Raw genomic sequence first — 26470 nt, 5'->3', positions numbered from 1 at the left:
CCCCGGGCACCCCAAGTACCCTGGGTACCCCAAACACCCCAAGCACCCCGGGAACCCCAAGCACCCCAAGCACCCCGGGAGCCCCCCAGGGCCCTGCTGCCCCGCCACAGGGAGGGGAGCCAGGGGAGTGTGTCCGATGGCGGGGGCCACGCGCTGACCTCGCGCAGGGCCTCGGCGTAGGAGCTCATGTCGGTGAGGATGACGAGCACGTGCTTCTGGCACTGATAGGCGAGGAACTCGGCCGCGGTCAGCGCCAGGCGGGGCGTGATGATGCGCTCGATCCTGCCAGGGGCACAGCGTGGGCACCCCCAAACAGAGCGCCCCAGAGCTGCTGCCGGGGACCCCGAAACCCGCTGAGATGGAACCCCGCGAGGGAGGAGGAGGAGGAGGAGGGAGGAGGAAGGGAGGGAGGATGGAGGAAGGGAGGAGGAGGAAGGGAGGAGGAGGATGGGAGGAGGAGGAAGGGAGGAGGGGAGGAGGAAGGAAGGGAGGATGGAGGAAGGGAGGATGGAGGAAGGGAGGATGGAGGAAGGGAGGATGGAGGAAGGGAGGATGGAGGAAGGGAGGAGGAAGGAGAAGGAGGAAGGGAGGGAGGAAGGGAGGGAGGACGGGAGGGAGGAAGGGAGGGAGGAGGAAGGCAAGGGAAAGTGAGGGAAGGAGGAAGAGGAAGGCGAGGGAAGGAGGAAGGGAGGATGGAGGAGGAAGGGGGGAGGAGGAGGAAGGGAGGATGGAGGAGGAAGAGGGGAGGAGGAGGAAGGGGGGAGGAGGAGGAAGGGGGGAGGAGGAGGAAGGGGGGAGGAGGAGGAAGGGAGGATGGAGGAGGAAGAGGGGAGGAGGAGGAGGAAGGGAGGGAGGAGGAGGAAGGGGGGAGGAGGAGGAAGGGGGGAGGAGGAGGAAGGGGGGAGGGAGGGGGGGGGGAGGGGGGAGGAAGGGGGGACGAAGGGGGGACGAAGGGGGGAGGAAGGGGGGAGGAAGGGGGGAGGAAGGGGGGAGGAAGGGGGGAGGAAGGGGGGAGGAAGGCAAGGGAAAGTGAGGGAAGGAGGAGGAGGAAGGGAGGAGGAGGAAGGGAGGATGGAGGGAGGAAGGAGGAAGGGAGGATGGAGGAAGGAGGAGGAGGAAGGAGGAGGAGGAAGGAGAAGGAGGAAGGAGAAGGAGGAAGGAGAAGGAGGAAGGAGAAGGAGGAAGGAGAAGGAGGAAGGAGAAGGAGGAAGGAGAAGGAGGAAGGAGAAGGAGGAAGGCAAGGGAAAGTGAGGGAAGGAGGAAGAGGAAGGCGAGGGAAGGAGGAAGGGAGGAGGAGGAAGGGAGGAGGAGGAAGGGAGGATGGAGGAAGGGAGGAGGAAGGCAAGGGAAAGTGAGGGAAGGAGGAGGATGAAGGTGGGGGAAGGAGGAAGGCGAGGGAAAGAGGAGGAGGAGGAAGGGAGGAGGAGGAAGGGAGGATGGAGGAAGGAGGAGGAGGAGGTGGAGGAGGAAGGCGAGGGAAGGAGGAGGAGGAAGAACCAGGAGAGGGAGGAGGAAGAACGATAAGAGGGAGGGGGAGGAGAGCTGCGTGTCAGAGCCGTAGGACTGACTGACGTGGGGTCGTTGGCCAGGTTGAGGAAGAGGCAGACGTTCTCCATGGAGCCGTTCTCCTCAAAGTCCGACTTGAAGAAGCGAGCAGTCTCCATGTTCACCTGGCGGGAGAGGCCGGGCAGCTTCATACATGGGGAAACTGAGGCAGGAGAAGGACAAGCGGTGCAGAGAGGTGGCAGCAAAGCTACCTACGCGTCCTGTCCTGGCACGGACTCACCCCCATGGCAGCGAAGACGATGGCGAAGTTGTCCTCATGGTAGTCCACCACATCCTTGGACTTCTTCACCAGGCCGGCCTGCCGGCAGATCTGCGCGGCGATCTGTGGTGGGACAGGGGCGGGTGAGCAGGGATGGAGATAGGAATGAAGAACAGGAACCAGCAAAGGAGACCATCCCAGGATGGGCCACCTCCGACCCGCCCGTGGCTCAGGCTGCCACCATCCACGTGTACCGTGGGACCTTGGATCCACAGGGATCTTGGATCTCGTGGTGGGAACACGAGGTGGTCTGTGCTCCCCAACCCATGGGGTGGGGCCCCCCACCCAGCACAGCTCTCAGTGTGGCAGGGTTTGTTTTACCCCCTTGATTTGCAGATGGGGAAACTGAGGCACGGAGCAATGTTGGCTTCCCTTCTCCTGCCCATCACTCTGGGTGGTTGGGGGGACACAACAGCCACCCTAAAAGCTGGGTTTGACCCATCACAGCGAGCTAAGCTCACCAGGGAGAAGAGGAGGAGAGGTGCTCCAGCCCCCCCAAATCCCCCCCATCCTCCTCCTTCTGCTGTGGGGGGCTCAGCGCCCCACGGGGACCCACCTCGTTGTGGGGGAGCCCAGCAGCGGAGAAGATGGGGATCTTCTGGCCCCGGGCGATGCTGTTCATCACGTCGATGGGGGAGATGCCAGTCTGGATCATCTCCTCGGGGTAGATGCGGCTGTGGGGGTTGATGGGTTGGCCTGGAGCAGAAAAAAAGGGAATGAGGGACCCGTTGGACACCCCCCCAAAAAAAAAAAGAGAGATCACCCCATTGGTGATAAAAATGAGGTGTGAGCTTCTGGAATTGAGGGTGAAGAACGTCGTTGGGGGAGTGGAGCCACCTCGCAGCAGCCCTGGGGTGGGATGGGTCACCTCCTCCTGATGGGCATGGGTGGACCTCACCAGGAAGACCCCCATCCTGAGCACGGCCAACGATGGTCAATGGCCCTGGGGAACAGGGTAGCCCTGGCCATCAGGACATGGATTCATGGATCCATCCATCCCTGGATGCTGGGCTGTCCCAAGACCCTCTGGAATTGCCCGTGGGTGGGAAAGCAAAGCCGTGCTCAAAGCCATCACCATTGATGTCCAGGAAGTCCTCGGCCATGACGGGGGGACCACTGTCGATGGGTTTGGCGGAGCCGTTGAAGACCCGACCTGCAAAGAGAGAGGTCTTGGGGTGCCCATCCGGTGCCTGCGGGCAGGGTTTCCATCCGGATCCTGGTCCCCAGGGCTGGAGCGGGAGCACAGGGAGAGGTGGAAGGAATTCCGAGACCAAAGGTCTGCATCAGTGCTGGGGGGAGAAGGGAGAAGAAGGGAGGAGGAGAAGAAGAAGGGAGGAGGAGGAGAAGGGAGGAGGAGGAGGAGAAGGGAGGAGGAGGAGAAGAAGAAGGGAGGAGAAGAAGAAGAAGGGAGGAGAAGGAGAAGAAGGGAGGAGGAGAAGGGAGGAGGAGGAGGAGAAGGGAGGAGGAGGAGGAGAAGAAGAAGGGAGGAGGAGAAGAAGAAGAAGGGAGGAGGAGAAGAAGAAGAAGGGAGGAGGAGGAGAAGAAGAAGGGAGGAGGAGGAGAAGAAGAAGGGAGGAGGAGAAGAAGAAGAAGGGAGGAGGAGGAGAAGAAGAAGGGAGGAGGAGGAGAAGAAGAAGGGAGGAGGAGGAGAAGAAGAAGGGAGGAGGAGAAGAAGAAGGGAGGAGGAGAAGAAGAAGAAGGGAGGAGGAGGAGAAGAAGGGAGGAGGAGGAGGAGGAGAAGAAGGGAGGAGAAGGGAGAAGAAGAAGGGAGGAGAAGGGAGAAGAAGGGAGGAGGAGGAGAAGAAGAAGGGAGGAGGAGGAGAAGAAGAAGGGAGGAGGAGGAGAAGAAGAAGGGAGGAGGAGAAGGAAGGAGAAACACCCAGGAACTATCCCGACCTTCCGGAATCGAGCACAGACCAGGAAACCCAGGAAAAGGAGAACACCCATGGGTGCCCCAGAACATCTCAGGTGCCTGGAGTGTTCCACAGGAGTGTCCGATCTGCAGGTGAGGAGCAGACGGCTTTGCCCCCGGGGTGTCTGTAGGCACCCCACAGCCCCCCACGGCAGCGGACAAGGTGTCCCCGCGGCACGGCAGCTGAGTGACACCACGGTGCCAGCACATGCCACCAGCTCTCCGGAGACCCCCACCATGCCATGGAGCCACCCCTCTACCCCTTGAAGGTCCCCATCACCCTTGTAGGTGACACCAAGATGGAGCGAGTCCAAAGGCTCCCGGGAAGCTTCTGCACCGCCGTTGACGCTCATCGAGCGACTCTGAGCCGCAGGATGGATAGCGGTGACACCATCGTGGTGGCCCTGTCACCCCCTACGGGACCGGCTCGTGGTCCCCCCATGGAGCTGAGGTGGCATCGCCGCTGTCAGAGCCGATCAAGCTGACGGCACGGCTGCGGTGCGGGAGCGCGGGAGCATGAAAGGTCACCAACCTTGAGCACCGGGGAGGGACGGGGCCACCAGGTGGGGGAGGAAGGAGAAGATCTCCCCATCCTGGAGCAGGGAGGTGTGTGGGAGCAGCAGGAATAGCACGGGATGGGTTCTGGGCATCCATGTCCCTTCCTGGGGTTGTCCAGCCTGGAGAAGAGAAGGCTCCAGGGAGACCTTAGAGCAGCTTCCAGTAGGGAAAGGGGGTCCAGGAAAGCTGGGGAGGGGCTGTGGATCAGGGGGTGCAGAGATGGGATGAGGGGAATGGTTTTGAGATGAAAGAGAGGAAATTTCTCCCTAAGATCTCATCTCAGCGTTTTGCTGTGAAGGTGGGGAGGCCCTGGAAGAGGTTGCTCAGAGCAGTGGTGGCTGCTCCATCCCTGGAAGGGTTCAAGACCAGGTTGGATGGTTCTTGGAGCCCCTGATCCAGTGGGAGGTGTCCCTGGGCTGGAACTCGATGGGCTTTGAAGTCCCTTCCCATCAAACCAATCTGTAGTTTCATGATTCTAACTTGATGTCAACCAGAACCCCGAGATCCCATCCCTGGAGGGGTTCCAGGCCAGGTTGGATGGGCCTTGGAGCAACCTGATCCAGTGGGAGGTGTCCCTGCCCATGGCAGAGGGTGGGACTGGATGGGCTTTGAGGTCCCTTCCCACCCAAAATATTCCATGATTCTATGACACCTTCAAGGAACAGGGATTCTCATGGGACCCAGCATGGTCTTTCCCACCATGGAGATGCTCCATGGTTTCCACTTGGGCTGAAAATGCTCCAGGGGACACGGGAGAAGCAGAAGTGATGGGATCCCTCTCGCCTCTTTTGCCCTTGTTCCCATCAGTATCAAGGGAACCATCACCCCTTTGTCCCACCCCTGGAGAAAAGGGACCTCTGGAAGGGGTTCTCCAGAGCAGCGGTGGTGCTCCATCCCTGGAGGGGTTCCAGGCCAGGTTGGATGGAGCTTGGAGCCCCTGATCCAGTGGGAGGTGTCCCTGCCCATGGGCAGAACTAAATGGGCTTTGAGGTCCCTTCCAACCCATTCCGTGATCCATGGGGACAAGGGGTCCGTGCCTGGAGAGGAGCTGGGGTCTCCCTGCCGGGCAGTTGGGACCTGTCCAGTTGTCACCACCGGCTGCCGCACCGCGCTCGCCGCCTGCCCTTTCCCGCTGCCCTTTCCAGGCACGGCTCTGCCCGCGTTCCTCGCCAGCGGCGGAGACGGGAAGGAGATTGGAGGAGACACTCGGCTCCTGAGCAGCCACTGATCCTGAGCGTCAGCTTGGGTCCACCAGGACCATGAGCGACCGCTGCCACCAACTGTGACCCCTGTGAGACACCTCGGCCATGGATGGAGGAGGGGGCAAATGCCCACGGCTGAGCTCAAACTGCCCCAGGGGAGGGATCCGGGGGCCGAGAGGGGCTGTTGGCGGCCCTTCCCGTCCAAGTGGGTGTCCTCGTGGGGGTGCAGGTGGCTGTTCCCACCAGGCATGCTCATACCTTATGAACCCAGGATTAGAGGTTGACCAAGTCACGTCACGTCTTAGTGGTCCAAGTGGAGGACTCAAGTGTTGAACTCATCCCGTTGGCCTCCATCCATGGATCCAGCCTGGCCAGATCCCTCTGGAGATCCTCCTTGTCCTCTATCCATGGATCCAGCCTGGCCAGATCCCTCTGCAGATCCTCCTTGTCCTCTATCCATGGATCCAGCCTGGCCAGATCCCTCTGCAGATCCTCCTGCCCTCCATCCATGGATCCAGCCTGGCCAGATCCCTCTGGAGATCCTCCATCCATGGATCCAGCCTGGCCAGATCCCTCTGGAGATCCTCCTGCCCTCCATCCATGGATCCAGCCTGGCCAGATCCCTCTGGAGATCCTCCTGCCCTCCACCCATGGATCCAGCCTGGCCAGATCCCTCTGGAGATCCTCCTGCCCTCCAGCCATGGATCCAGCCTGGCCAGATCCCTCTGGAGATCCTCCTGCCCTCCATCCATGGATCCAGCCTGGCCAGATCCCTCTGCAGATCCTCCTGCCCTCCAGCCATGGATCCAGCCTGGCCAGATCCCTCTGCAGATCCTCCTGCCCTCCATCCATGGATCCAGCCTGGCCAGATCCCTCTGGAGATCCTCCTGCCCTCCATCTATGGATCCAGCCTGCCCAGATCCCTCTGCAGATCCTCCCTGTCCTCCATCCATGGATCCAGCCTGGCCAGATCCCTCTGCAGATCCTCCCTGCCCTCCATCCATGGATCCAGCCTGGCCAGATCCCTCTGCAGATCCTCCCTGTCCTCCATCCATGGATCCAGCCTGGCCAGATCCCTCTGCAGATCCTCCCTGTCCTCCATCCATGGATCCAGCCTGGCCAGATCCCTCTGCAGATCCTCCCTGTCCTCCATCCATGGATCCAGCCTGGCCAGATCCCTCTGGAGATCCTCCCTGTCCTCCATCCATGGATCCAGCCTGGCCAGATCCCTCTGGAGATCCTCCCTGCCCTCCATCCATGGATCCAGCCTGGCCAGATCCCTCTGGAGATCCTCCTGCCCTCCATCCATGGATCCAGCCTGGCCAGATCCCTCTGGAGATCCTCCCTGCCCTCCATCCATGGATCCAGCCTGGCCAGATCCCTCTGGAGATCCTCCTGCCCTCCATCCATGGATCCAGCCTGGCCAGATCCCTCTGGAGATCCTCCCTGTCCTCCATCCATGGATCCAGCCTGGCCAGATCCCTCTGCAGATCCTCCTGCCCTCCATCCATGGATCCAGCCTGGCCAGATCCCTCTGGAGATCCTCCCTGCCCTCCATCCATGGATCCAGCCTGGCCGTGTTGATGGTTCCCACCCCGTCCTCCATGCACCGAGCTGTGTTGGGGCTCAGCGGTGGGCAGACCTTACCCAGCATGTCCTCCGAAACTGGGGTGCGAAGGATGTCTCCGGTAAACTCACAGGAGGTCTTCTTAGCATCGATCCCAGATGTTCCTTCAAACACCTGCGGAGACCCCGGGGCCAAGAGGAAGGCGGGGGGCAATTAGTGAGGATTAACGGAGGGCAGGAACGGGGGGAGGGGGGCAGTGGGGCTCTCCGCGAGCCGTAGGGAGGTGATGCGATCCATGCGGAGGTGATGTGATCCATGAGGAGGTGATGCGATCCATGAGGAGGTGACGCGATCCGCGCTCATCGAGGAGAGGCGGTGGGAGACCGGGGAGGAGAAGACCCCAGGGTTAAGAAAACTCCTTTTGGTGGGACTTCACCCCATCCAGGGGGGAGCAGAACCCTCGTTAAGGCGACGAACGCAGCAACCGAAGGCGTTTTGATGGGGATAATATTTGACACCGTTTGCATTAATTAACCTCCAGATCTCGGCTTTAATTAGAGTGAGGTGGACCCCGGGAGAAGGGGGACACGGGGGCGGCGAAGGACGCAGCTCCCAGTGAGGTCCCCCCAAGTCCCTGATGATGCGGTGGCAAAAAGGCTCCGTTTTTTCTCTCTTTTTCCCCCTATTTTCCACTTTTTCCCCTATTTTCCCACTTTTTTCCCTCCTGACCCTGACTCCCTAATAGGATTAAAAGGGCGCCGCGGATGTCCAGGCGGCATCAGAGGAGAGAGGTTTGGCAGCTCAGCAGCCACAACACAACCAAACTCATCTCTGCGGCCACCGCGAGCCCAGGGTTGACTCATTAGGAGAAGACCTGGGCTAATTGGGGGCTCCCGGAATGCCGGGGAGGGGCTCCTGGTGAGGGAGGGCAAGGAGAGGACAAGGGGAACGGTTTAGAGTGAAAGAAGGGAGACCGAGATGAGATCTTGGGGAGAAACTTTCCCTTGGAAGGGTGGGGAGACCTTAGGATAGGTTGCCCAGAGCAGTGGTGGCTGCTCCATCCCTGGAGGGGTTCCAGGCCAGGTTGGATGGTTCTTGGAGCCCCTCATCCAGTGGGAGGTGTCCCTAACCTGGAACTCGATGGGCTTTGAAGTCCCTTCCCATCAAACCAATCTGTAGTTTCATGATTCTAACTTGATGTCAACCAGAACCCCAAGATCCCATCCCTGGAGGTGTTCCAGGCCAGGTTGGATGAGGCTTGGAACAACCTGATCCAGTGGGAGGTGTCCCTGCCCATGGCAGGGGGTGGGACTGGATGGGCTTTGAGGTCCCTTCCCACCCAAAATATTCCATGATTCTATGACACCTTCAAGGAACAGCGATTCTCATGGGACCCAGCATGGTCTTTCCCACCATGGAGATGCTCCATGGTTTCCACTTGGGCTGAAAATGCACCAGGGGACATGGGAGAAGCAGCAGTGATGGGATCCCTCTCGCCTCTTTTGCCCTTGTTCCCACCAGTATCAAGGGAACCATCACCCCTTTGTCCCACCCCTGGAGAAAAGAGACCTCTGGAAGGGGTTCCCCAGAGCAGCTGTGGCTGCCCCATCCCTGGAGGGGTTCCAGGCCAGGTTGGATGGGGCTTGGAGCCCCTGATCCAGTGGGAGGTGTCCCTGCCCGTGGGAAATGGATGGGCTTTGAGGTCCCTTTCAATGGAGGGGACTCGGGTGGGCGTCTTGGGCAAGGGGATCATGAGCAAAGCAGGACCATAGAGTCACGGAATGGGTTGGGTTGGGAAGGACCTTGAAGCCCATCCCGTTCCAGCTCCCTGGAACACCCTCACAGGAGAACATTTCTCCCCCAAATCTCACCTCAATGTCCCTTCTTTCAGCTCACGATGGAGACCAGGACAGGGTTGTGCCCACCTCCGGCCCCGGCATCTTACTGAAGTTGGGCAGATATTGTCATCTTGGCTTTGGCTCCCGGATTCTCCCACCCTGAGCAGATACCGGCTCTGTCCGTGCTGGTGCCACACCACAACCCCCTGTCCCAGCTCCCGGAGGTTGGGCTCGGACACAGGGGACAGGAGGTGGCACAGGAGCAGGGGACATATTGCCTGTCCCAGGACATGGCTGGAGAGGGACACACACCCCAGGACAGAGCTCCAGGTCATGCGACGTCGCCCATCCCACCACGTCCCCACCACGCTGGGCTCACCTGGACAATGGCCTTGGAGCCCATCACCTCCAGGACCTGCCCGCTGCGCCTGGTGCCGTTGGGCAGCATGAAGTTCACGATCTCAGCGTACTGGGCAAACTGGAGGGACAGGGTCAGGGTGAGAAGGGTTAGGAGGGGGCTCCTCTTCCCCGCCCCCAAACCACCCCACTGGCCTGTCTGCCTCAGTTTCCCCTCTTGAGCTTGGGGGGGGGGGTTGGTGCTTCCTGCAGCCACCAAACCCGACGGAGATGCTTCCAGCAGGGGCAGAGCCACCAGCCCAGGCAGGAGGAGGCATCTCGGGGTAGATGATCCTTGTCCCTGTCCCATCCCAGAGCAGGCACTGCTCCGTGCCTCAGTTTCCCCAGCGTTGCAGGGTGCAGTCAGCCCCCAGGGTGCCCTCAGACGAAGCCTGCCCAGCTCTCTTCCTCCACTTCCTCCTCCAGTCCTTCCTTCTCCTCCAATTCTTCCTCCTTCACTTCTTCCTTCTCTAATTCCTCCTCCTCCTCTTCCTCCTCCAATCCTTCCTCCTCCAATTCTTCCTCGTCCTCCTCCATTTTTTCCTTCTCCTCCTGCAATTCTTCCTTCTCCTCCTCTTCCTCCTCCTTCTCCAATACTACTTCTTCCTCTTCCCCTCCAATTCTTCCTTCTCCTCCAATCCTTCCTCCTCCAATACTTCTTCTTCCTCTTCCTCCTGCAATTCTTCCTCCTCTAATTCCTCCTCCTCCTCCAATCCTTCCTCGTCCTCAATTCTTCCTCCTCCTCCTCCTCCAATTCTTCCTCCTCCAACTCCTCCTCCTCTTCCTCCTCCTCCAATCCTTCCTCCTCCAATCCTTCCTCCTCCTCCTCCAATGCTTCTTCCTCATCCAAATCTTCCTTCTCCTCCTCCAATTCCTCCTCCAATTCTTCTGCAAAGACCCTTGAAGAAAGGACCACAATGGGAAGAAATGGGACAGGGGACAGGAACAGGGAGAGGGGACAGGGGACAAGGGAGAGGGGACGGGGAGAGGGGACGGGGGAGAGGAGCTGGGACAGGGGCAGAGGGGACAGGGGACAAAGGAGAGGAGCTGGGATGGGGGGACAAGGCACAAGAGGGAGCAACTGGGACAGGGGACAAGCGACAGGAGCTGGGACAGGGGATGAGGGAGAGGGGACAAGGGAGAGGATCTGGGACAGGGGCACGGGGGACAGGAGCTGGAGCTGGGGGACAGGGGGGACAGAGCTGGAGCTCAGGCAGGGGACACGGGCTGGGACAGGGGACAGGAGTGGGACAGGGGACAGGAGTGGGACAGAAGGGACAGAGGGCAGGAGCTGGGACAGGGGCACGGGAGCTGGGACAGAGGGGATAGAGGACAGGAGCTGGGACAGGAGATGGGACAGAGGGGACAAGAGATGGGACAGGGGGGACAGGAGCTGGGACAGGAGATGGGACAGAGGGGACAAGAGATGGGACAGGGGGGACAGGAGCTGGGACAGGAGATGGGACAGAGGGGACAAGAGATGGGACAGAGGGGACAGAGGACAGGAGCTGGGACAGAGGGGACAGAGGACAGGAGTTGGGACAGGAGCTGGGACAGAGGGGACAGGAGTGGGACAGGAGCTGGGACAGGAGCTGGGACAGGGGGGACAGGAGTGGGACAGGGGGGACAGGAGTGGGACAGAAGGGATAGAGGGGACAGGAGTTGGGACAGGGGACAGGAGATGGGACAGGAGATGGGACAGAGGGGACAGAGGACAGGAGATGGGACAGAGGACAGGAGCTGGGACAGGAGCTGGGACAGGGGCACAAGGGACAGGAGTTGGGACAGGGGACAGGAGCTGGGACAGAAGGGACAGAAGGGACAGGAGCTGGGAAAAGGGGGACAGAGGACAAGAGCTGGGAGAGGGGACAGGAGCTGGGACGGGGGGACAGGGACAGAGGGGACAGGGCGTGCAGACGCTGTCACAGGGCTCTGCTGCCCTCCGTGTCCAGAGGAGGGAGCTCGGAGACGGCTGATGGCTCCCAGAGAGAGGAGGGACAGCCCAGGGGACAGAGGATGGAGGACAGGGGACACAGGCTTGGGGACACTCTCCCATTGCACCCTTCCCACCTGGAAGAGGCTGCCCAGGACAGCACAGTGGCCCCCACACAGCCCCAAGTGACACCATCGAGGTGTCCCCTTGTCACCCCCCGGCAGTCGCGGTCCTACCTTCACGTTGTCCAGCACCACCAGGGGCCCGTTGACACCGCACACCGTCTGGTAGGCTGGGGGACAAGGACACGTCATCACCCCCAGGGCTGGGGACGCTCCCAGCACCCCCAAACCCCTCAGCAGGGCAGGATCCATCCCACCCCAGCACCAGCCATTCCCGCTGTCCCGTTCGTAGAACCAGGGAATGGTTGGGTGGGAAGGGACCTCAAAGCCCACCCGGTCCCACTCCTTGCCATGGGCAGGGACACCTCCCACCGGACCCCGTTGCTTCAAGCTCCATCCAACCTGGCCTGGAACACCTCCAGGGATGGGATCTGGGGGTTCTGGTTGATGACAGGTTAGAATTGTGTGGAGTCATGGAATGGTTTGTGTTGGAAGAAACCTCAAAGCCCATCCAGTCCCACCCCCTGCCATGGGCAGGGACACCTCCCACTGGATGAGGGGCTCCAAGACCCATCCAACCTGGCCTGGAACCCCTCCAGGGATGGAGCAGCCACCACTGCTCTGGGCAACCTGGGCCAGGGCCTCCTCACCCTCCCAGGAGAACATTTCTCCTCAAGACCTCATCTCCATCTCCATCTCCATCTCCATCTCCATCTCCATCTCCATCTCCATCTCCATCTCCATCTCCATCTCCATCTCCATCTCCATCTCCATCTCCATCTCCATCTCCATCTCCATCTCCATCTCCCAACTGAAAGCCCATCTCCATCTCCCATCCTGTCTCTGCACTCCTTGAATTTAATCAGCACTGATGCAATCAGCAAATGAGGAGCACCTTGGTGGCATCCCGAGGAGCTGCAGGAACTGTTTTCTCCTGCTGTCAACCCACAGGGATCTCTCCCGCCGAGAATGGAGCTCACGGCCACGTAGAGGATGGGGACAGTGGCCAAAGAGCCCCAGGACTGAGGGACCTTCTCCCCCAGCGCCGGGGGACGTCGGCTCTGGCTCCGCAAGGTCAGGGTGAGTTGGTTTCAGGGAGGGTTTCAGCTCATTGGTGTGGGCAGGATTTGGTGAGGAGACACGGGGTTAATGCCTTCTCCATTACAGAGAGGAACCAGCACGTGGGGGAAGAGCCATCTCATGGAATCAAGGAATGGTTTGGGTTGGAAGGGACCTCAAAACCAATCCAGTTCTACCTCCTGCCATGGGCAGGGACACCTCCCACTGGATCAGGAGCTCCAAGCCCCATCCAACCTGGCCTGGAACCCCTCCAGGGATGGAGCAGCCACCACTGCTCTGGGCAACCTGTTCCAGGGCCTCCCCACCCTCCCAGGAGAACATTTCTCCCCAAGATCTCACAAGTTCCACCCATGGCAGAGGAGTGGAACTGGATGGACTTTGAGGTCCCTTCCAACCCAAACCATTCCATGATTCTATGATGAAAGTCAGGGCCAGGTTGGATGGGGCTTGGCGCAACCTATTCCAGTGGGAGGTGTCCTTGCCCATGGCATGGGGTGGAACCGGATGGGTTTTGAGGTCCTTTCTACCCCAAACTTGCTGAGCTGGGGGTCAGTTGTCCCAGCTGTGTCCTGTTCCAGCCCCTTGTGGTGTGAGGAGCAGGAAGGGTCTTGGTTCTCTCAGGTGCCACCAAACCACCCTTGGGTTGTCCACGCTGTTCCCAGCACAGCCCCGTACCAGCTACTGGGAGGAGAAGGAAATCCACTCCAGCTGAACCAGCACACCCGGCCTCTCCAATCCTATTAGGATCACGCGGGAACCGGAGGAGCTGGTGTGAGGAGAGGGCAGAGGGATGAAAGGGGGCCCCGCCAGGGCAGCGTCGCGGCGTTTGACACGGTCGCTAAAACGATCAAGGAGCAGCTTAAAGCCGGATCGGTTCTCCGGCACCTGCACCCGCCTGGGGAGCTGCTCCCAACCCTCGCTCTGGTCTCCAGGACCTGCCTCTTCTCCGCGGGATCACGAACAGCTTCATCCCCACTTCTCATCTCCACGTTCAAAGTGCCTCCTTGCCCCATACCAGAACGGTTTGGGTTGAAGGAAACGTGAAGGTCGTCCAATCCAACCCCTCTGAGGAGCAGGGACACCTTCTCCTGGATCAGGCTCATCACATGAGCATCAAAGGGATCTGAACAGGATGGACTGCTGGGCTGAGACCAATGGGATGAGGTTCAACGAGGCCAAATGCCGGGTCCTGCACTTGGGGCACAACAACCCTATGCAGCGCTACAGACTGGGGGAAGAGTGGCTGGAGAGCTGCACGGAGGAGAAGGACCTGGGGGTGATGGTTGACAGCGACTGACCATGAGCCAGCAGTGTGCCCAGGTGGCCAAGAAGGCCAACGGCATCTTGGCTTGGATCAGAAATGGGGTCACCAGCAGGAACAGGGAGGTGATTCTCCCTCTGTACTCGGCACTGGTGAGACCATCCTGTCTTTTCTTTCCCCTTCCAAGTTCTTCACAAATATCGGCCACCGTGCCCTCTCCCCTTCCCCTGCGAGGCTTTGTTGGGCTCTTTTCTTCCCTCCCAGCCACCCACATGGGACAGAGCCATGGAGTTCGATCTTCTCCCTCCCCAGCATGGTAGTCTCCTGGCCACCAACCCTGCCAGGACTCTCTTGGCTTCCCTCTCAACACACTGAGTCGTCTTCTGCCACTGAAAGCATCGGACCCTCCGGCAGCACTGCTTGGTGCCCCATGGCTGTGACACTGCATCATTAGCCAAGGTGTCTGTCTGTCCATCCATCCATCCATCCATCCATCCATCCATCCATCCATCCATCGAACCATGGAAGCACTAAGGTTGGAAGAGCCCTCTTATTTCATCCAGTCCAGCCGTCAGCCCAACCTTACCATGCCTACTAAATCATGTCCCAGGGGAAGAGGAGAAGGAGAAGAAGAAGGAGGAGATGAAGGAGAAGGAAAATAAGGAGAAGGATGAGGAGGAAGGGGAGGAAGAGGAGGAAAAGGGGAAGAAGGAGGAGGAGATGGAGGAGAAGGAGAAGAAGGAGGAGGAGATGGAGGAGAAGGAGAAGAAGGAGGAGGAGATGGAGGAGAAGGAGAAGAAGAAGGAGGAGATGAAGTAGAAGGAAAATAAGGAGAAGGATGAGGAGGAAGGGGAGGAAGTGGAAGAAAAGGGGAAGAAGGAGGAAGGGGAGGAAGAGGAGGAAAAGGGGAAGAAGGAGGAAGGGGAGGAAGAAGAGGAAAAGGAAAAGATGGGTGAGCAGGAGAATGAAGAGGAAGGGGAATAGGAGAAGATAGAGGAGGAGGTGAAAGAGGAGAAGGTGGAGAAGGAGGTGAAGGAGAAGGAAGAGAAGGAGAAGGTGGAGAAGGAGGAAGAGAGGAAGAAGGAGGAGGTGAAGGAGGAGAAGGTGGAAGAGGAGGAGGAGGTAGGAAGAGAAGGCAGAGACGGAGGAGGCAGAGGAGGAAGAGAAGGAGGAGGTGGAGAAGGAGAAGGTAGAGGAGGAAGAAAAGAAGGAGGAGGAAAAGGAGGAGGTGGAGAAGGGGAAGGAGGAGAAAGAGGAGGTGGAGGAAGAGGAGGAGAAGAAGGAGAAGGTAGAGGAGGAAGGAGGAGAAGGAGAAGGTAGAGGAGGAAGAAAAGAAGGAAGAGAAGGAAAAGGCAGAGGAGGAGGAGAGGGGTGAGGAGGGATGGGGCGGAGGAGGGGGAGCCCCTGCCCCCAGAAAGCACTAATTCCGATAATGAAGACGTTGAGCTGTTATGAACAAGTGGGGGGAGGAGCGGCGGGGTGGGTGGGCTCGGGGGGGCGCGGGGCGGGGGGAGAGGGGCCGATTGAAAAGAAAAAGTCTTTCAACCTGGCCTTTCCCCAACCCCAGCCCCAAATTCACAGCTCCTGTCAGATGCAATCTCCGTTATCCCCGACGCTCACGCCCGGAGCTGGGGGGGACAGGGCCCCCGGTGACAAAGGGCACCCGACCCAACTACACCCGCCGCTAATTGCTGCTGACCCACCAGCCCCCCTGCCCCTGCCCCACCGCCAGCCCCACACGCCGCTAGGGCTCAGCGCCAAAGTGCACCGGGGGGGCTCCGGCCCAGCCTCCAGAAGGTTCCAAGACCGTAGCAAGAGGATGGATGCAAAGTGAGCTGGGGGGCTCCTTCCCAACCTCCAGAAGGTCCCATCCCAACCTCCAGAAGGTCCCATCCACATGGCGAGAGGATGGATGCAAAGCGAGCTGGGGGGCTCCGTTCCAGCCTCCAGAAGGTCCCATCCCAACCTCCAGAAGGTCCCATCCCAACCTCCAGAAGGTCCCATCCCCAAGGTGAGGGGATGGATGCAAAGTGAGCTGGGGGGCTCCATCCCAACCTACAGAAGGTGCCATCCCAACCTCCAGAAGGTCCCATCCACACAGCGAGGGGTTGGATGCAAAGTGAGCTGGGGCCTCCATCCCAACCACTAGAAGTTCCCATCCCCACGGCAAGAGGATGGATGCAAAGTCAGTTGGGGGGCTCCATCCCAACCACCAGAAGTTCCCATCCCCAGGGCGAGGGGATGGATGCAGAGTCAGTTGGGGGGCTCCATCCCAGCCTCCAGAAGGTCCCATCCACACAGTGAGGGGATGGATGCAAAGTGAGCTGGGGGGCTCCAGCCCAGCCTCCAGAAGGTCCTATCCCAACCTCCAGAAGGTCCCATCCACATAGCGAGGGAATGGATGCAAAGTAAGTTGGGGGGCTCCATCCCAGCCTCCAGAAGGTCCCATCCCCACAGCGAGGGGATGGATGCAAAGTGAGCTGGGGGGCTCCATCCCAACCTCTAGAAGGTCCCATCCACATAGCAAGGGGTTGGATGCAAAGTGAACTGGAGGGCTCCGTCTCAACCACCAGAAGGTCTCATCCCCACGGTGAGGGGAAGGATGCAAAGTGAGCTGGAGGGATCCATCCCAACCACCAGAAGGTCCCATCCCCACGGTGAGGGGATGGATGTAACCTCATCCTCCTTCAGTCCCAGCCATGGCGTGGAGGATGGAAAAGCCCTGCTGAAGGTATTGCCTTCTCCTTGGAAGTGATGGAGGCTGGGTTTGTCCATCAAGGAGCTCCCATCGGCTGCCTGGTGATGGGCACCTTGGCCTCTAGGGATGCGGTGGAGTCCCCATTCCTGGAGGGGTTCAAAAGATGGGTAAATGAGGTGCTCAAGGACCTGGTTCAGTAGTGGACACATATGGTTGGACTCGATGATCTCAGAGATCTTTTCCAACTAAGCGATTCTATGGTTCACCATGAGTGGTGCTCATTCTCATTCACTGCCTGAGGGGCTTTGCAGATCTCCTACCCCAAACCTCCACGTGGCTGCCGGAGCCTCCAAAACCCCTTCCCATCACCCTTTTCCACCTCCAACCCTACGTACCGGCTGAGGGGAACCAGCCTGGAGCGATGATAGGCAAAAGGGCTTATGAAGAGCCCCCCAAGTCCCTCTCTTCTCTATCCCAGAGCAAGGACAGGGATGAAGAGGTGGTTCAGGAGGTCCTAAGCCACCCAGCAGCACAAGGATGGAGCCTCAGTGTCCCTCAGTTCCCACCCAGTAGGCACAGGGTGGGGGTCCCCATGTCTGGCACCCCATGGTGATGGTGTCCCATGGGGCAGAGGGGTCTGGGTGTGCTGAGTCCGAGGTGCAAGGGGGAGCATGAGCTGCTCCACATCGATGCACCCCACGTCCCACCTGGGTGCTGCTTCTCGTTTCATCCCCCTCAAGCTGAATTTTTAACCAAAACGCCGGGTCGGGTTGACTTTTGAGGTGCTGCAGCCCAGCTCCTGGGGTGGAGAAGGAATCCAACCCCAATGGTGGCTTTGAGCTCAAAATCCTGCCCGTTCCCAGCTGTGGCGGTGCTCCATCCTCGGGGCATGGCAGCATCCATCCAGGTCATACAATCATACAAAAGTTTGGGTTGGAAGGGACCTCAAAGCCCACGCAGTTCCCATGAGCAGGGACGCCTCCCACTGGATCCGGTTGCTCCAAGCCCCATCCAACCTGGCCTTCAACACTTCCAGGGATGGGATCTAGTTGATGGCAAGTTAGAATCGTGGAGTCATGGAATGGTTTGGGTTGGAAGGGACCTCAAAACCAATCCAGTTCTACCTCCTGCCATGGGCAGTGACACCTCCCACCGCATCAGGGGCTCCAAGCCCCATCCAACCTGGCCCTTGAACCCCTCCAGGGATGGGGCAGCCACCACATCCCTGGCCAACCAGCTCCAATTCATCCTCATCATGAAGATGAGCCTCTCCGAGCGGCGAACCCATCATCTCAGAATCACAGAATCACCAGGTTGGAGAGGACTCACGGGATCATCGAGTCCAACCATTCCCAACACTCCCTAAACCATGTGCCTAAGCACTTCATCCACCCGTTCCTTGAACACCTCCAGGGAAGGCGACTCCCCCCTCCCTGGGCAGCTGTTCCGGTGCCCAATGACTCTTTCCATGAAGAATTTGTTCCTGATATCCAACCTGACCCTCCCCTGGCGGAGCTTCAGGCCATTCCCTCTTGTCCTGTCCTCTGTCCCTTGGGAGAAGAGCCCAGCTCCCTCCTCTCCACAACCTCCTTTCAGGCAGTTGTAGAGAGCAATAAGGTCTCCCCTCAGCCTCCTCTTCTCCGGGCTGAACACCCCCAGGTCCCTCAGCCTCTCCTCATCAGATGTTCTGCAGCCCCTCAGCAGCTTCGTTGCTCTTCTCTGGACACACTCCAAGGTCTTTTTCCACCCAAACCACCATACGACCCTCCAGGGTGTCCCGGTGGCCCTCATCCCTCACCGAGGGTCCAACGCAGCATCCCGGGTGCCATCCTAGGATTTTTCCGACAATCCCTAAGTGACCGCTTCCCCCCCTCCTCTCCCCCCGCAACCTCTGCCCATTGTGCCGCGCTGTCGAACCCCACCGGCCCCGCACGGAGCCCGTGAAAAGCGCCGCGGGGGATCCGCACTCTATGCCACTAATTAGGAGGCGGCAGCCGAGGGTTCCCATACACACCTGCACGGCGTGGGAGGGGCGGCAAAGAACGGCGCGGGCCGGGCCAGCAGAGCGTGAACCCGGCGGGGGGGGGGGGGGGGGGGGGGGAAATGGGGGGGGAAAAAAGGGGGGGGGAAAAAAGGGGGGAAAAAAAGGGGGGAAAAAAAGGGGGGAAAAAAAAAGGGGAGAAAAAAAGGGGAGAAAAAAAAGGGGGGGAAAAAAGGGGAGAAAAAAAGGGGAGAAAAAAAAGGGGAGAAAAAAAAGGGGAGGAAAAAAGGGGAGGAAAAAAGGGGAGGGAAAAAAGGGGAGGGAAAAAAGGGGGGGGGAAAAAGGGGGGGGGAAAAAGGGGGGGGAAAAAGGGGGGGAAAAGGGGGGGGAAAAAGGGGGGGAAAAAGGGGAGGAAAAAAGGGGAGGAAAAAAGGGGAGGGAGAAAAGGGGGAGAAAAGGGGGAGAAAAGGGGAGAAAAAAGGGGGAGAGAAAAGGGGGAGAGAAAAGGGGAGAAAAAAAGGGGAGAAAAAAGGGGAAAAAAGGGGGAAAAAGGGGGGAAAAAAGGGGGAAAAAGGGGGAAAAAAGGGGAAAAAAAGGGGGAAAAAAGGGGGAAAAAAAGGGGAAAAAAGGGGGAAAAAAGGGGGAAAAAAGGGGGGAAAAAGGGGGAGAAAAAAGGGGAAAAAAAGGGGGAGAAAAGGGGGAGAAAAGGGGGAGAAAAGGGGGAGAAAAGGGGAGAAAAAAGGGGGAGAGAAAAGGGGGAGAGAAAAGGGGGGGAGAAAAGGGGGAGAGAAAAGGGGGGAGAGAAAAGGGGGGAGAGAAAAGGGGGGGAGAGAAAAGGGGGGGGGGAAAAAGGGGGAGAGGAAAGGGGGGAAAGAAAAACGGGGAAACAAAAGGGGGTAGAAACAAGGGGGTAGAGGAAAGGGGGGAGAGGAAAGGGGGGAGAGAAAAAGGGGGGAGAGAAAAAGGGGGAGAGAAAAAGGGGGAGAGAAAAAGGGGGAGAGAAAAAGGGGGAGAGAAAAAGGGGGAGAGAAAAAGGGGGAGAGAAAAAGGGGGAGAGAAAAAGGGGGAGAGAAAAAGGGGGAAAGAAAAAGGGGGAAAGAAAGGGGAAAGAAAAAGGGGGGAAAGAAAAAGGGGGGAAAGAAAAAGGGGGGAAGAAAAAGGGGGGAAGAAAAAGGGGGGAAGAAAAAGGGGGAAAGAAAAAGGGGGAAAGAAAAAGGGGGAAAGAAAAAGGGGGGAAAGAAAAAGGGGGGAAAGAAAAAGGGGGTGAAAAAAAGAGGGGTGAAAAAAGAGGGGAAAGAAAGGGGGGAAAGAAAGGGGGGAAAGAAAGGGGGGAAAGAAAGGGGGTGTATAAAAGGGGGTGTATAAAAGGGGGTATATAAAAGGGGGTGTATAAAAGGGGGGAAAAAAGGGAAAAAAAAAAAAAAAGGAATTTCTGGGCTTGCTGTTGCCTTTTTTCGCTCAGACAAAGCAAGGCTGGGGCGGGGGAAGGCGGTGCCGGACCCTGGGTGAAGGGTGCAGGGAGCAGCTGGGCTTTGGAAGGGAGGAGATGGTGCCGAGGGGGGAAAGGACAACGACGGAATCACCATGGAATGGTTTGGGTTGGAGAGGACCTGAAAGCTTAACCGGTTCCCACGGGGTACAGAATCACCAGGTTGGAAAGGACCCATTGGACCATCGAGTCCAACCATTCCCAACACTCCCTAAACCATGTCCCTCAGCACTTCATCCACCCGTTCCTCAAACACCTCCAGGGAAGGTGGCTCAACCACCTCCATGGGCAGTTCCAATGCCCAATGACTCTTTCCATGAAGAATTTTTTCCTGATATCCATCCTGAACCTCCCCTGGTGGAGCTTCAGCCCATTCCCTCTTGTCCTGTCCCCTGTCCCTCCCGCTGGAGAAGTGCCGCGGGTAGTGGGACCTTTTCCAGGTCTCTGTTCTCCACCCCGGGTTGGTACCCACCAACCAACCAACCGCTCTCTAACCCTGAGCTCCTGCTTTGAGTGCTCTACGAAGCTCCTCCTTGGAGTGTCCTAACTTTTGGAGTGCCCTCTCTCACTCCGAGCCCTTCCATTGGAGTAATCTCTCTCTGAGTGGTCTTCTAAAGGCTCCGGTGTGGTCTCTGAGTGGTGTTCCAAACCACTCCAGGCTTTATGCACCCTTATCACCTCCTTAGCGGTTGATTGGACACTTCTCAGGTTCTCACAGCTGTAACAATTAGGTTCAACTCAGCCCTCCTACGGTTATCTCGTTTACATTTTCATTTCCCTACAGATAAGGGGCACCAAACCCCATCCAACCTGGACTTGAGCATCTCCAGCGGTGGGATATGGGGGTTCTGATTGATGGCAAGTTAGAGTCACAGCATCATAGAATGGGTTGGGTTGGAAGGGACCTCAAAGCCCATCCAGTTCCACCCCCTGCCATGGGCAGGGACACCTCCCACTGGATCAGGGGCTCCAAGCCCCATCCAACCTGGCCTGGAACCCCTCCAGGGATGGAGCAGCCACCACTGCTCTGCGCAACCCATGCCAGAGCCTCCCCACCCTCATTGTCAAGAATTTCTCCCCAAGATCTCATCTCAATCTCCCCTCTTGCAGCTCAAAACCATTCCCCTCGTTCTGTCCCTGATCCAGAGCCCCTCCCCAGCTTTCCTGGAGCCCCTTTCCCTCCTGGAAGCTGCTCTGAGGTCTCCCTGGAGCCTTCTCTTCTCCAAGTTGAATAACCTCAACTCTCCCAGCCTGACCTCCTGCACTGGGACCATGGAGATGATCCGAGGGCTGGAGCACCTCCTGCACGAGGCCAGGCTGAGAGAGCTGGAGAAGAGAAGTCAGGAGAAGAGAAGGCTGCAGCCCCAAGCCTACGTGCAATCCATCAGTCCATCCATCCATCCATCCATCCATTAATCCATCCATCCCTTTTCAGCCCCCAAGCAGCTCCCAGGCTGTGAATTTAAAGCTTGCCATGGGGCCATGCCAGGCTGTGGGGCACCCCACTCTGTCCAAGCACCCCCAGATCCCATCCATCCATCCATCCATCCATCCATTTCCAGCCCTCGAGCAGCTCCAGGCTGTGCTTGCTCAATGTAAAGCTTGCCACGGGGCTATGCTGGGTTGTGGGGCAGGCTGTGGGGCACCCCACTCTGCCCGAGAACCCCCAGAACCCATCCATCCATCCATCCATCCATCCATCCATCCATCCCTCCCTCCCTCCCTCCCTCCCTCCCTCCCTTTTCAGCCCTCGAGCAGCTCTCCCAGGCTGGGTTTGCTCAATTTACAGCGTGCCATGGGGCCGCGCCAGGCTGTGGGGCACCCCACTCTGTCCAAGCACCCCCAGAATCCATCCATCCCCCCATCCATCCATCCATCCGTCCATCCATCCATCCCTCCATCCATCCATCCCTTTTCAGCCCTCGAGCAGCTCCCAGGCTGGGTTTGCTCCATTTATAGCGTGCCATGGGGCCGTGCCAGGCTGTGGGGCACCCCATTCTGCCCGAGCACCCCCAGAACCCATCCCTCCATCCATCCATCCCTCCATCCATCCCTTTTCAGCCTTCCAGCAGCTCTCAGGCTGGGTTTGCTCCATTTACAGCATTCCATGGGGCCGTGCCAGGCTGTGGGGCACCCCATTCTGCCCGAGCACCCCAGAATCCATCCATCCGTCCGTCCGTCCATCCATCCATCCATCCATCCCTCCCTTTTCAGCCCTCGAGCAGCTCTCCCAGGCTGGGTTTGCTCCATTTACAGCGTGCCATGGGGCCGTGCCAGGCTGTGGGGAGGCTGTGGGGCACCCCACTGTGCCCGAGCACCCCCAGAGCGGGCCCCCAGCCCCGAGCCCACGTGCGAGCAGCGGCATCGTTGCCTGGCTTGTTTTTCGGGAAGATGGGTCAAGCCAAAGGCCAGGAGGTGATAAGTGCTTCTTCCACTCGCTTTGTGCTAATGGATTTGCAGGATGGGAAGCAGCTGCTAATACCTCTCCCGGCTCTCAGGAGAGCCGACCCCGCCGAGCCACGCAGCAGCTCCTGCCAGGCAGCCCCGCTCGGCCCCAGCCTGCTCCGGGGGTGGGATGGGGCTCGGGGGGGCTGAGCTGGAGCTCCGGGGAGGGGCTGGGATGGGATGGAGCTCGGGGGGGCTGAGCTGAGGCTCGGGGGGGCTGGGGTGGGGCTCCGGGGCTGGGATGGAGCTCGGGGGGGCTGGGATGGGGCTGGGATGGAGCTCGGAGGGGCTGAGCTGAGCTGGGGCTCGGGGGGGGGGGATGGGATGGGGCTTGGGGCTCCGGGGGGGGGGCTGGGATGGGGCTCCGGGGGGGGGGCTGGGATGGGGGTCCCGGGCTAGGATGAGGCTCGAGGGGGGGGGTGGGGCTGGGATGGGGCTCCGGGGGGGGGTGAGCTGAGCTGGAGCTCCGGGGGGAGCTGGGATGGAGCTCGGAGGGGGGGGCTGGGATGGAGCTTGGGGCTCCGGGGGGGGCTGGGATGGGGCTCCAGGGGGGAGCTGGGATGGGGCTCGGAGGGGCTGAGCTGGAGCTCCGGGGGCCTGAGCTGAGCTGGAGCTCCGGGGGGGGGCTGGGATGAGCTGGGGCTAGGGGGGGAAGCTGGGATGGAGCTCCGGGGTGCTAAGCTGGGGCTCGGGGGGGCTGAGCTGGGGCTCCGAGGCTGAGCTGGGCCTCGAGGGGGGGCTGGGATGGGGCTCCAGAGGGGGCTGGGATGGGGCTCGGAAGGGGAGGGGGGTGGAAATGGAGCTCCGGGGGGCTACGATGGGGCTCGGGGGGTGTTGAGCTGAGCTGGGGCTCGGGGGGGGGGGCTGGAGCTCCGGAGGGCTGGGATGGGGCTCTGGGGGCTGAGCTGGGGCTCCGAGGCTGGGATGGGGCTCCGGGGGGGGGGGGGGGGGGGGGGCTGAGCTGGGGCTTGGAGATAATTCCCAGCTCCTGCGCCCATCGCTGTGCCGGGACCCCCACGCTGTTGGGACGTTGTGTGCCCCGCGTAGCTGGGGACCCCGTTGTGGGGCTTGGGGAGAGGCTGCGGTGCTGCCATGGGGCTCGCGGGGTGGGAAGCTGGTGGGGTGCACCCCCCCACCCACCCCCCGGAGACCTCCCCGGGGCACCGCAGGCGATGCCCGTCCCACCCAGAGCCGCCCCACTGCACCCACACTGCATCTACACCTCCCCCAGAGCCCTCTGAAGGTCACCCCCAGGTGTCCCCCCGTGGTCTTCCACTTCACTGGGGTCCCTTCTCCCGGTTGCCACCCCCGCCTTCCACCCGCAGCACATCTTTGGGGCGCTGTAACTCTGGGATCCACTTTCCCCCATCCTCCAGTTCCTCCTCCCACAAAGCGTGTGGGGCTGCAGAGCATCAGCCCTGTGCCCCACCACCACCTCCACCACCTCCACCTCTCTCCAAGGTGTGGAGGTGACAGGACACCCAGGACAGGACTTTATCCCAGCCTGGATGTGGCCACCGAGGTGCGTGGCTTTGCAGAGCCAGAGGTGGTGGGGCCAAGAAAACACGGTTTCCTCTTACATAAAAGCACTCGGTTGTGGTGGCAGCGAGGAAGAAACTTGGGAATGAGTGGTGGTACCTCAAAAAAAGCCATGGAGAACGCAGGAACCACCGGGGTGCTGGGTGGAGGTGGGAGCTGAGAGCTCCAGGGAGGGGCAAACCCATGGAGACCCACACGCTGGGAGGACAATCCATCACGCCACGGGTCCCAATCCTGCATCCCTGCATCCCTGCATCCCTGCATCCCTGCCCCACGGAGAGGCTGCACGGAGCCTCCTCGGGGCTGCTCGGGGGGTACCACTCCAGGTCAGGACCCTTCAGGTGGCTGCTCTCCCAGTCCAAGCAAACCATCTCCCATGGGTGCACCGAGGTGGTCGCAGCGGTGGGACCCCCCCCCCCTCCTGCAGGATTCATCCAGGGACCCCGCGAGGAGGGCGGGAGCTGGGATTTAAGGGACAAGGAAGGACCTTGACCCGGGCAGGTGTCACCCATGGGTGGCCGCTCCCCGCTCCTTGTTGACAGCAAACACGGAGCCGGTTGCGCCGGCAGAGCCGGGAATGGTGCAGCCAGACCTGTGCCAGCCCGGAGCTGCCCGGTTTGGGGTGACGGGGGGGGGACCCCAAAGCTCCTTCCAGCCATCCGGCAGCGGAGGCACCAAGGGCACAACAAACGTCCTTGACGCCTCCGAGCTCGCTGCGCTCGGGGCTGGGGGGGCACAGTGCGCCCCATAGGTGTGGGGTTGGGGTGATGCCAGGCTCCCCAAGGTGGGATGGGGGTGCATCTTGGGGGGGGGGGAAGGCTGAGAGTGCCAGCGTGGAGGCAGCGGTGCCCATAGATCCCACGGGATGCCAAGAGGCAGTGGGGCACACATGGGGATGGACAGAGCTGCCAACACCCATGGGTGCAGCACAGGGGACACCCACAGGGGTGCAGTCCATACCCCCCCCCTGGATGGACACAGCACCCTCACCGCCCTCCAGCGTGCTGGGAGAGGGTATGGGATGGGTGATATTGGGCAAACGCCCCCCCCGGCACATCCCTCATCCCCATCCTCGTCCCATGGGATGCAGCGCCCGCAGCTCCCCACGCGCGTGGGTGACCGCAGGGACACCTTTGGCCGTGGGCACCCAGAGAGGAGTGGGGGGGGGATGGGTGGGGGGCTCCTGCCTGTTCCATCTCAACGCCGTCGACCCTGGGTTTTGCCCCTGTGGTGGATCCACGTGGGCTCCATCTCCTGGATGGGCACCCAGAGCATCCCAGTGGGATCAGCTGCACCCCAGTGTGCGCCCTTCGGCTTTTGGGGGGCTGCGACACCTTCCTGCCCCCCCCCCTCTCCCCCAGGGAGCGATAATGGACCCCTAGCCCCCCCCCCCAAGAGACACCGGGGGGTCTCACGCTCCCTCCGAGGGTCTCAGCGGTGGAGGGATGGAGGGAAGGAGGGAAGGAGGAATGGAGGGAAGGAGGGATGGAGGGAAGGAGGGATGGAGGGAAGGAGGGAAGGAGGGATGGAAGGCGACCAGAGCTCGGCCCCGCGGTGTCCGCCACCACCTCGAGCATCCCGGGGTCCCTCGGGGTGGGGGCTGTGCCCCCTACTCACTCAGCCTGGGGCTGCTGCTGTAGTCGCGGGTGACGGCCAAGGCGTGCTGGAGGGCGGCCGCTGGAGACACCTTCGGGGTGGCCATGGCTGGGGGTGGAGAGGGGATGCACCGGGAATGGGATGGGGATGGAGCCAGCAGGGGGGCTGGGAACGGGATCAGGGATGGAACTAGGGATAGGACCAGGAATGAGGCTGGGAATGGGATCAGGGATGGAGCTGAGAATGGGTCAGGGGATGATACCGGGAATGGGACCTGGGATGGGAGCGGGGTTGGAGCCAGCAGTGCGGCAGGGATGGAACCGGGAGGGGACCAGGAATGGTTCTTGGAATGGGTCCGGGGATGAGACCAGGAATGGACCGGGAATAAGGCTGGGAATGGGGCTAAAACCGGTGCTGCGGCCGATGCTGCAGTGGGGGAATGGGGCTGAGAGGGGGTTGGTACCGGGACCGGAGCAGGGGCTGGAGCGGGTCGGTACCGGCGGTGGAAGCGGAGCCGGAGCGGGGCCGGGCAGGAGTCGTTGGGGCGGAGGCGCCCCGGGCTTTGTAGCCGCCGCTCCGGCCCGAACCGGCCCCGCCCCGCCCCGAGCCGGCCCTGGGAACGGAGAGCGGAGCGGAGCCGGGGGGGGGCGGTGGGATGGGGATGGGAATGGGAATGGGGATGGGGATGGGAATGGGGATGGGAGGGGATAGGGATAGGGATAGGGATAGGGATGGGGAGGGCATGGGGATGGAGACAGGGGTGGGGATGGGATGGGGATGGGATGTGGATGGGATAAGGATGGGATGGGGATGGGGATGGGGATGGAGATGGGATGGAGATGGGGATGGAGATGGGATGTGGATGGGATAAGGAGGGGATGGGGATGGGGATGGGGATGGGGATGGGGATGGAGATGGAACGGGGATGGAGATGGGGATGGAGATGGAATGGGGATGAGGATGAGGATGGAGATGGGGTGGGGATGGAGATAGGGGTGGGGATGGGATGTGGATGGGATAAGGATGGG

The 26470-nt window shown here is 60.4% G+C and overlaps 1 protein-coding gene across 2 annotated transcripts in view; it reads right to left on the bottom strand.

Moving 5' to 3' along the window:
- ATP6V1B1 (ATPase H+ transporting V1 subunit B1) overlaps positions 1-26011 on the bottom strand; it is a 29787-nt gene extending 3776 nt beyond the window's left edge. The window contains exons 1-10 of one of the 2 annotated variants that reach the window (XM_054065944.1): positions 25940-26011; positions 25464-25550; positions 11468-11523; positions 9282-9380; positions 7145-7238; positions 2901-2978; positions 2382-2521; positions 1787-1888; positions 1573-1670; positions 159-282 (exon numbers count right to left, since the gene is read on the bottom strand). In XM_054065944.1, the coding sequence (XP_053921919.1) occupies positions 159-282; positions 1573-1670; positions 1787-1888; positions 2382-2521; positions 2901-2978; positions 7145-7238; positions 9282-9380; positions 11468-11523; positions 25464-25548 (876 nt within the window). In that variant the 5' untranslated portion in view covers positions 25549-25550; positions 25940-26011. Of the gene's footprint in view, positions 1-158; positions 283-1572; positions 1671-1786; positions 1889-2381; positions 2522-2900; positions 2979-3721; positions 5068-7144; positions 7239-9281; positions 9381-11467; positions 11524-25463; positions 25551-25939 lie in introns of those variants that run through there. The other variant, XM_054065945.1, reaches the window with a different exon arrangement.
- Between the last annotated feature and the right edge of the window lie 459 nt (positions 26012-26470).

Source organism: Cuculus canorus, chromosome 4, assembly GCF_017976375.1.
Source record: "Cuculus canorus isolate bCucCan1 chromosome 4, bCucCan1.pri, whole genome shotgun sequence".
Taxonomy (NCBI): Eukaryota; Metazoa; Chordata; class Aves; order Cuculiformes; family Cuculidae; genus Cuculus; species Cuculus canorus.
The sequence above is the reverse complement of the archived record's forward strand: the minus strand, read 5'-3'. Positions and strand labels throughout refer to the sequence as shown.